At 37.1% G+C, this 10,815-nt stretch overlaps 2 protein-coding genes across 2 annotated transcripts; both read left to right on the top strand.

The window, feature by feature from the left end:
• The first annotated feature begins 633 nt into the window (after nucleotides 1-633).
• On the top strand, nucleotides 634-6,739 carry LOC149070225 (uncharacterized). Its single transcript, XM_089249290.1, has 7 exons — nucleotides 634-641; nucleotides 4,554-4,725; nucleotides 4,833-4,991; nucleotides 5,387-5,493; nucleotides 6,358-6,491; nucleotides 6,577-6,665; nucleotides 6,734-6,739. The coding sequence occupies exons 1-7, from the start codon at nucleotides 634-636 to the stop codon at nucleotides 6,737-6,739; spliced, it is 675 nt and encodes a 224-aa protein (XP_089105416.1).
• A 45-nt stretch (nucleotides 6,740-6,784) lies between these two features.
• LOC149070224 (uncharacterized) lies at nucleotides 6,785-9,561 on the top strand. The gene is made up of 5 exons (XM_089249763.1): nucleotides 6,785-6,871; nucleotides 6,976-7,089; nucleotides 9,087-9,169; nucleotides 9,271-9,345; nucleotides 9,474-9,561. The coding sequence occupies exons 1-5, from the start codon at nucleotides 6,820-6,822 to the stop codon at nucleotides 9,531-9,533; spliced, it is 384 nt and encodes a 127-aa protein (XP_089105889.1). The 5' UTR covers nucleotides 6,785-6,819; the 3' UTR covers nucleotides 9,534-9,561.
• The last annotated feature ends 1,254 nt before the right edge of the window (nucleotides 9,562-10,815 follow it).

Genomic DNA, 10,815 nt, shown 5'->3' with positions numbered 1-10,815 from the left:
GGGGAGGGCGCAGAAGATCCCAGCCTAGGGCCCTGCTCCAGGATGTGGGGGCCGTGCATTTGGCCCATGGGTCGCGGGTTGAGCATGTGTCGTTCATGCTTAGATTCATCTTCATGTCTCGACATTTTGAATTCAAATTAAGATGGAAAGTCTGAATTAAAGTAAAAATATAATTGAAAATATAATAACTTTTCAACACCGGTATCTCATGATCATATTTTACTCTCGAAACCAATATTTTCATTCACACTCTCATTTATTTTTGTGGAAAATAATCTCGATCCTAAACCGCAAGAATTAGAATTTGAAGAAGAATTAATCCCCCCCCCCCCCGGTCATTTCTGGGAACTCTCACAACAGGAGGTGGTAATGCCGTCCAACTGACACCCCCCCCCCTCTTCTATTATGGCCACTTGTTAATCTGTTGGCTCTTATATAAGTGTTGCGTGATTGGCTAATTTCGGACAATGCAATTACATATCAATACATGTAAGGGATTTTTCACCAATATCACTTCATTTACTGTTTTGTCGTCGAGTTCAGCTCAAGTGTTCGCCATTTTTTCTCTATTACGTGTAAATTAGTCCCTCCAGTAGTACCATTTTTTAATAGCATCCGGGCACCATTTCTACGATGGCAACGTAAGTCTTGTTTCACTTTATATGCATTTTAAGTATTTAGAATGATTCTTTTTGAGTTTAACTAATTACTTAATTTTCGATTCATTTGTTGGTTAATAAGCCGGTAATCAAATGAATTATCCGAGGGTTTTCAATCATTTTCGTGAATCCCCCCCCCCCCATACTGGGAGGCTAATAGGGCTCTGGCGTGGAAGGAGCCTTTTGAGAAACCTTAATTACTACACATTCGATTTGTAACATAAAAATTTAAAATTTTAAAATAAAAAATAAAATAATTTAAAATAAAAAATTTTTAAATTCAAATTGTTTTAAAAAATTCAAAAAATGTCAGATATTAAAATTCTTGACACTTAAAGATGCGAAAGCCCGGAGCTTTTATTTAATCTACGATGGCCAATTAAGTTATTTCTATAATAAGCTTAAATCAGGTAAATTCGCAAAGTGATCAACTTGTTGCTCTTGCACAATTGAATTGATAATTATTAATATATACTAATTAACCACCATGTAAGAACTAATTTATTCATGACAATTAATAAATCAGTTGTAAAATTAATTTTCGTGCTATTAGAGCAAGCTTGATTTCCTAACCTTTTTTTTGGTGGGGAAGTTTTTCTAGCCTCAAAATTTTTGTCAAAGTTTTTAATTTTTCAAAAGATATGGTCAACCTATTTTATTTATTATGTACAAAATTAACTGAAAGTCCAATATTTTTTTTTTAATTGCTTTTTTCATATTTTGTGCGAAAATATACGGCATATGCTTCATATATTGATGTAGAAAATAATGCAATTAACTTGATACCTTTTTTTTTGTTTTTGCTGATTTCTAAAACTATTGTATATCTTATAGCATTTCTCAAAAAACCATAATGAAAAACTTTGTAAGTGGATAATTCTTTAAACGGGGAATTTTAATGAGTACTAGAATTTTAATGAGTAGAACCTCTCTATAACGGACATCCATGGAACCAGAAATTTCGTCCGCTAATAGGGATGTAAGATGCACATCTGAACGTCGTTTATACGACTTTCCTATTTATACGACGTTTGATTCGGTCCTTCGTTCCTATAAATTTTAATTTTCAAATGTATATATTACTGTGTAAAACTAAACATCAGTGCGGTGATTATGCATAATAACCAATTGTCCCGATAAAGGAAGTTTGGTTAAATTTCCTTACATTTCCTCACTTTTACCTCTGATTATGCACAATTCCCAAATTAGAATAAAAAGTTTGATAAATATGGAAAAACTTGTAACCCTTCTTCTCTTCATTAAATCAATTAATTATTTTTACCTGTACGTGATACGTGCACTTCACACTTTTTTGCGAAGTGAATTGAATTAAAATTTTAAATTTAATTTCGCATTTATTTGTTAAGCGTGACGATGATAAAAACATAAAAATCATTCATTATCAGTCTTTTAACATTGGCTTTCTTCACACATACCAGCATGTGCAAAAAAACCAACCTTACTATACGGAATCACCATTCCAGATCCTCGACCATATTTATGTGTTCAGTTAATCAAGTAATTAATTTACAAATTATATTTACCAATACAAGCTTGAGATTATACATAATTACCCAATTGAATATCAGTAATTCTGCATTTACCAACAAAAATTAATAAATTAGAGTTTGAAATAAAACCTATAGTTTGCCTGATTTTACTGTCCGCTATCGAGAGTGTCCGCTAACGGGAAGTGGAAATGAATACATTAAAGCTCTACTTCACGGTACCGGGAATCAGAAAGTGTCCGTTAGGGAAGGTTCCACTATAGTAATAGTTCGGACCACAAAAATAAGTCGTACCTAGGGGCAATAAACGTTCTAAGTGGAAATGTTAAAGTGTTATAAGCGCACAATCCGCTGTACATAGTTTTCTTTCACGCCAGTGCAATACATTCCATTCATCACAATGTCACGAACTGACCCGCATTTCGTGGGACATATTGTATTTTATTCCTGCACTTTTGGCCCTCCTGACGTTTTTTTGAAAATAAAAACGTCCCATTTTACTACAAGGAATTTGTCCATTTTCAAGGAATCCAACTTGAATTTGCATCCTTTACTGAATACAAATACAAATACAACGCCGCAACAGGCAAAATGCCCAACGAGGTGGCTGATAAAAAGATGCCCATAAAAATATGGATGTCACATATTTCAAAAAAAAAAACAGCAACCCAATTAAAAATGCAATTGATACAAATTATAAACAATATATACACATGGTAAAATATTATACAATGCCCATAAAGAATACTTATGGTTGTCTTATTCTAAGTATGGATAGCTTCTCGATTTACCCCAACATGTTTATCGTATTTCTTTTTAAACGTGTCAATTGTGTTACAATTTACTACCTCCGGGGGTAAGCTATTCCTGAAACTTTGTACAATTTTTTTTCCAACTTGAAAATGATATTATGATAATTACGATCATAAATATGAACATTATATGTAACGTCTTTCTTTCGTAGAATTCATTTCAGTCGCCTTGATTCACAGAAGTGCTTAATTTCCCGCAATTTGCGCTTTTTCGATGATTTTTAACAATAATTCGAAAAAAACGCCAGTTGCTGGGAAATGAAGAGCTACTGTGAATGTGTTTAACAATAATTAGCAACTCTAACACCATTTTTAGTGATAGCTGACAATATCTCGAATTTCAGATCTCAATAATCCGCATCCCCCGCTCCAAGGAAATGTGGTCCACCTAATGCAAGGACTTTCTTAATCTTTTACAGCCGAGACGAAAATAAAACAAGATTTGATTTGCGACCCACGATATTGTTCGTTCTTCTAAATTACTGAAATCAGTGACACAATAAGTGCATTTCTAACGAGTCGCCCCTTCGAATCAAGTTTGGGTCGTGACCATAGCTCAAGAAACCCTTGCTGTAAGTGAATTTTAACGACCCATATCACAAGTCCATGTAAATCAAATTTGGGTCGTGCCCCATCGCTCAAAAACCCTTGGCTTTAAGTAATATCATACGAACCTTCTCGGACGCCCCTATGAATCTGAAGGGGGGCAAGACCCTTACCTCAAGATTCCGCGGCTGTTGGTGGATTTGATCTCAACCCATCTCGGAGGCCCTCTGCGAATCCTGCGTGTGGCGTCGAGACCCATAGGTCAAAAACTTCTGAAAATGCATCATGTCCATGTTTTTAGGATTTGGTGAACAGGAACGTGACAATATGCTGAAGTTATCTGTAATAAATGCTCTTTCTCCCCAGTTTTTGGTTGATTTCTCTGCCCCTCCCCACCTTAAAATATCCACCCGTTGTAATTTCTTTTTCAAATTTCTACTGTTTTAAAAATATGTGAGCAAAACTAAGCTTTACGCCTTACAGTAAAAAGTTTGCACTAAGGCAAAGAATATGCTTTTTTCTCGAATATGAATTTCCTTTTCTTAATATTTTAGTAAAAAAAATTATAATCTCGAAAGTAAATACTTTTTTGATAAATACTTTTATCAATTTCGGTTAAATGCGTTTTGGAGGTTAGGACTGTAAAAACCCTAAATTTGTGAAAGAACAAATTCCTCGCCCTCAACGTACGCTCCTGGCTCCAAGTATATCCCAGAAATATGCAGGAAACTTGTTTATCCCTAGAGCTGCTAGAAGTCATGGATATTTACATAAAAATTAGCCTAAGAGAACTTCGGCCAAGGGCGGCTAACATGAAAACTGAGTGGGTTATAAAAATCAGCGTAGAACAAATTGAAAAACCTCAACCCTGGACACTGATCGTTAATCCCATACAAATTCATTCAATTTTCACTGAAAATTTTTAATTTTTGAAATTTTTTCCGAAAATGAATCTAAAATATTAAAAATTTTCCTAACCTAAAACAATACGTAGATTTAACTTTTTTTTTTTCTAATTTTAATTCCAGTTTACAAGCAGTAATCCCAGTGGAATCTGTTAATCATTGCCACATTCCAGAATATTCGGATATCTCTTCTTGCGACGACAGCAGCTGTAGCGATTCCGGTTCCGACGACGATTCGAATCGTTCCCACAACGAATCCAATGGATATCAATCACACGACGAAAGTTCCCACAAGGTAATTGCTTTTTACATAAGTAATGTTTTTGTACTTCAACTTGTATTGCTCTTACATTTTCATTTTTGTGGCCAATATCGCGAGTCATTCGTTCACTTTTTTTACAGGATGATAAACTCGTTCTTGATGAAAAGTACCTCAGAAGGACAATGCCTAGTGGTCAGATGATTGGCCGCGGTGGGTACGGTCGCGTGTACGTCATCGAGGATCATCAACACGAAAAAATCATGGCGGTCAAGGTGATGGAAAGTCCAAGGACGTCACAAGTAAGTTCATCGATTAAATTCATTCAAGTCAATCTTCAGGCTATTCATTGAGCACGAGTTTTATTTGAGAGTTTAATTTGTTGATTATACAGTTCATTCGTGAGATTTTGAAGTATTCGTCAATCTATTTCGGGTCATGAGCACCACCATCAGAAGAACAGCAGCCTAACTGCCTGCCACTTGAACTCGAATTACTATGATGCTAATCTCTGATTGCTATTTGAGCTTGAATTAAGATTCCAGTACGAGTATCGATACACTTCGGTGCCGTACGCATTACAGAGAGAGCTCGTCCTTCAAAATACCTGGTATAAAGCTATAGTTTTCATCAAAATCTTTCGTATTTTGCGTGTAATTTTTTTGTTATGATAGTTATTTATCATTTTTGATTCCAGGCTGATTATGAGAATGAGGTCCGCATGCTGCAGAGATTGTCCGATTGTCCTTTTGTGACTTCCTTCCTGGGTCACGTTCATGAAACCTCCAGTTCTCAAAAATCCAGGTGAGTTTATGTTGACAGTTTCTATATGAAATAATGTTGTGGTATTACTCCGAATCAAACACACAGTACTGTCTTAACTCTCACTCGGACACGGCCAGGGAAAGGGGGCTCAATTGCAGTTGAAAAAGAGATCTCGTTAATAAGTAGGGGGCCTTAGTAGTATTTAATCAGTAGAAATCACTAAACCTTCTAGAAACTGCCACCTATTTTCAAGAAGAATACTTTTTTCCTACCAGTGCACTGACTATGAAAAGACTTCGCACACTGGAGGTTGATCAGGACGGGGGGGGGGGAGAAACGTGTTCTGAGGAGAAAAAAAATTGCCACGCAATTTGTGTTGGTCAATGCCGTTTTGAGATAGTTTTATGAAACCGAGACATTTCTGGATTGCTGCTTCTAAGGTTGAGGTGGCATTGCCCCTCATTAGACAAATGCCGAAAAAATCGGGAAACGCCACTTTTCGAATTTTGGGGGGTCGGTGTTTATTTTCCCAGCATGACGGGAAAAACGTGGTCCAGTAAGGATCATTGAATGCATTCAATACCCCGCCTTCCCCCCCCCCACCCTAGTGGGCGATGGAACGGTCCAAGGGGACGATAGAAGCTACGAGTATAACATAGGACCCTGATCCTATGGGTTTGCTTGAGTAGAGGGAAGGCGATGAGAGAAACAAAATTCTGAAGAAGGAGGCGATGGAACGAAAAGTTTGGGGAACTACTGTCTGGATATAGAAAATTTATCTGAAATCTGTGTCTCCTTGTTTCCCGACACACCAGCTAATGAGTAATAATAATGCGGTAATAAAAGTGATCCTTCAAGCATCTTCTTCATTCGTATACATAGAGATTTTTCATCTCATTTCAGGTATTACATAATCATGGACCATTTCAAAGGCAAGACGTTATTTCAAGCGCTACAGAAAATATCGTTTTCTCCATACGCCATCCAGCACATCGTGATGCAGGTTCACCTCGGTCTCAAACACATCCATGATCTCGGTAAGACATATCTAGTGCATCCGACAATCTCTTATCACTGCTACGACACCCGAATCAGTCACTCATAATTTCCGTCTATTTTCAGGAATCATCCATCGAGACATCAGACCGGACAATATATTGATAGACGTCGTCACCGGCAACATCAAGATCATCGATTTCGGACTAGCTGTAGTAAGTTCAACGAACACTAAAACGTTTATAATTTTAAACGACATAGTAATTCTTCTTCTTCGACATAGTATTAGAAAATGTCATCTCATGAGTATTATTCATGATTTTCTAGAATGTGACGGAAGGCCGGGGCTGCGTTGGAACCATTACATTCATGTCCCCGGAGGTCCGATTTCACTACATGAATTTCCATGCACCTAAATATGGTATAAGCTATGTTTCACCTTCATAATGTTTCTAAATCTTTTGTGATGTTTCCTACTTAATAAATTGCAATATTTTCTCTCATGAGTGTATTTATTATTCGTAGATTGCGCTGTCGATATCTACGGATTAGGAGTGACGATGTACCAGTTGGTTTTCGAAATAACGCCGTTCGGCTATTTGAAGATGAATGGTAGATCAGAGAGAACTATCCCGAATGGTAAGTGGGTCATAGTTACCGGGTATTGCTAGTCAGAAACATCATTTAAATGACTTTTTCTCTCTTTTTGTATTGCCAAGTGTAATTGCCGTTTAATAGATATGTTAATAACATCTTTATAGAACTAAACAAGTCACACACGCGAGATAAACTGAGATATTATTTCTAATTGTGACTAAAATGTATTGATAATTCGGAGCATTCCTATCTTAAGCACGCCAATTCACCTGGAAAGGCGGACCATATTTCCTCCAAAACAATACCGGAAAAAGATTTACCATTTTGACGCTTCGCATCGATATCATTCAGCACTCACCTCATTCGGGAATTACATGAACTTTGACATTGTTCCTGACTGACGAAAACATTTATATTCCAACAAAAAGTTGTAAATTGACGACGCATAATCAAAGTAGCGTAAATCTGACTTTGAGCCTATACTGCTCTTAAACATGAAAAATTTTCATTCAATTATATTCAGTTTTTATACAACTATCACCTCGGATATTCTGAAAATCTCCCTCCCCGCTTTCTTCATCCTGAATAAAATTGTGAACAGCAAGCAGTAGACTTTCCTTCATCTTGTCGAGCACTATTGCGGCCCATCCACAGATCCAGGGGTTTCAGGTTGCCTTCCTTCGTGTGTGGAATAGGAAGATACGTTACTTTTTGTCCAGGGCTCGACTTCAATATGAGAGGGCCGTGGGCAAAGCAAAAGTTATGGAGATCCGCTGTCACTAAGTTCAAAGATGTTTTGTGAGTCAATGAATACAAGGTGATTCTAAATTCAGGGGACAAACTGTAAGAGGTGATAGAGGACTCTTAAACAAGACTTTTTGGTAATAGAATTCGTTGTCCAACCACAATAGCAAAGGCGGAACACCGCGTTTTTAGAGAATGCTCAATAGCACTTCACGAAAACTATCATATTTTTCAGCCGGATTTGCTGCGATATGTGCCATCAACTATTCGAGAGTGCATATGCACCTTCCGAATGGATTGGAGATTTTTTTTATAGGTGCAAGGGCCATCAAGATTATGATGCGCCAAACAATGATCTTAAGGGGTATAATGACTTATGATGAGAATTTGAGTTACCCAGGTTGCACAGTGAGAATGCCTGCCACATTATAATACCCTGCATCCCCGATATGATATGATCAATATGATATTCGCTTTTAGTGAAGTGCTGTTTCGCGCACTCTCTGAAAACGGCCTCTACCGCTTTTGCTAGTGCCATTCAACCACACATTCTATGATCAAAAATACTTGTTTAGGAGTCTTATAACACATTTAAAGTTTGTCCCATGACCTTAGAATTACCCTGTATGTGTTTATTGAATTTTGGCATTTGCCAAATTCGATAAACCTCTTCTACTACGTGCCAGATAAGTGAAAGTGACTGCAAGGGTACGGGTGACTTCATTGGTTTAAAAACGTACCGCGGTCCACTTAGGTGATCTATCTAGTAATTTCTTGTTTTGAAATCCCAGGCTGCGGTCTCCGGCCATTATGTGCCACTGGGCGCACGTGCAATTTTTCTCCCTAGTCATTGGGTTCAGCTATACATTTTAGTCAAATGGCTTGTACGTTGCATCGAGTTGATGGCTGTCTTCATGGAGAGAACGACGAGAGTGATTCGATACTTGCAAGCGCGGGGCAAGAGAGGCCACAGCTATAAATCTTTGCTAACTTTTTCAGACACAACTCTGCCTCTTTTGAGGTAACGGAAGTAAGGTGCTTTGTATCAGTCCGAGGTTTGTGAGCGGTTCTATCTATCTATCTGGTAATTTGCCGCTTCGTTAATTGAAACAAAATTAAGTTTGGGATCGTGGGTTACATCAGGTAACTCCAAGGGCCGCATTTGGCTCACGGGTTATGGTTTGAGCATGCATGTTCCACTGCTACCATATATTTTTTAATTTTATGTGGAAAACCTTATTTCGCATCTGAAACTTTTGTCCCGCTCTGTATTGATTTCTTTTCATATTTTCCAGACTTGATGAGAGGAGCCATATCATATCCAAAGATAATCATCAGTCCTTTCACGTCCGACTTCTTGAGGAGAGCATTGCACCACGTAAGGACCTCTAATCCCTCTTCTTATATACATGTACATAATTTACTGATTCGTTTTGTTTTCGATCTCTGCCACGTAATTTTTCTTTTATATATTCTCAGGAACCTCAACACAGGATCACCCACGACCAAATTTCCAAGCACGAGTATTTCAACTGGAAACAGATGCGCCGCATCGTAAGTAAAGAAACTAAATTGAATTATTACTTAGATCTCTCTTGAATATTATAATAATGGAAAAAGTGAAGAAAACAATTTATTTACCTATTTTCATTAATTTAATTAATTGATTTACTTTTTTTCAGGTTCACGAAGGTATGAAGAACGACATGATTGTACGGTTATTAAGGCCTGGACGAAATTGAACGAAATTTTGCTCGATGTGAATAATAATATGTGCATTTATTTTTCTCTTACAAACCCATTTAAAGGGGATCGAGTTCCTATTTTTTCGATATTTGTAATAAACTGTTTTTGCTCAAGATTTTGATGTTTTCTACATTTATTTCAGTCTTTTTTTTTCTGCAATTCGTAAAAATTATGGGATTTGAAACAGTGAAGGTCCGTTATAACGAGAGCTCACAATTGCTGGGAAAACTGTCGTTATAAGCGAATTTAATTTTTTTGCTGTTTGTAAATTGAAGGTGATAAATTTCTGATATATATCTGCATTACAATCTTTCCCATCATGTGCGTCAGTCGTTTTTAGCCGCTGGCTATGCGTGGCCCGCCGTGGGTATTCTACAGCACCATGAGAGAGATTCAATTGAACGGAACCAATATTTGTACTGGGGCAGGGGTGGATACGAAGACCTAGAAATTAAGGTGAAATATAGCGGTAAAAAGCAGACCTACCCCGACCTCCGCAAGAGTGAGGGGTGGAGATTCAATTTACGAAATTATAACGCACCGTAAATTTATTCTAAAATCAACTGAATAAGTAGTAAGGGTCTCACCCTTGTTTAAGATAAGGGCCCGCATGATGTAACTCTGATCCATAGGGTACCACAGTGAAAAGGGTCGGAAAACACTAATCATTTCCGTTTATTATCGATGCGCGGTCAAAGTTTTTCTATGCCTCGGGCAGTAGATTTCTACAGCCCTGTTTCCTACATTCAAACTGTAATGAATAAGCAATACGAAATGTTGCCCTTTGAATATATTGCCAGTTGGTTTCGAAACGTTCTGTCAATTAGTTAAAACTCATGAAGAGGAACATCGTATTAACCGAGATTTAACTATATTCGATTATTTCACAACTCCGCGCAACTAATCAAGTACAGTCGGTTCCCGTTTCAATGAATACCGTTGTAGAGAAAATCTCGTACTAACGAAATCTTTTCTAATACCCCACATAAGTATTATATATAGGAACAATGTAAGAATCTCGAATTCCTTTGTTACAAAATTTCGTTATAATGAAGTGATTTCTGTGGTCTCTTGGCGTTCGTTATAACGGGATTCGACTGTATTCTGTAAAATACTGAAAAATTGATTCCTCGAATAAAAAAAAAAAGGTAGCAAGTGAAAGATTATAACCAAAATTTATACTAGTGATATTAAAAGTAATATTTGAAGTCAAAGATAGGTGACGCGAGAAAAATTAATTTATTTTCTCACGCATAGAATTGAAATTGCCTCGAAAAG

The sequence above is a fragment of the Pholcus phalangioides genome, unplaced genomic scaffold (assembly GCF_987345545.1).
Source record: "Pholcus phalangioides strain wild (caught in Gottingen) unplaced genomic scaffold, Ppha-v1.0 ptg000022l_1, whole genome shotgun sequence".
Taxonomy (NCBI): domain Eukaryota; kingdom Metazoa; phylum Arthropoda; class Arachnida; order Araneae; family Pholcidae; genus Pholcus; species Pholcus phalangioides.
The sequence above is the reverse complement of the archived record's forward strand: the minus strand, read 5'-3'. Positions and strand labels throughout refer to the sequence as shown.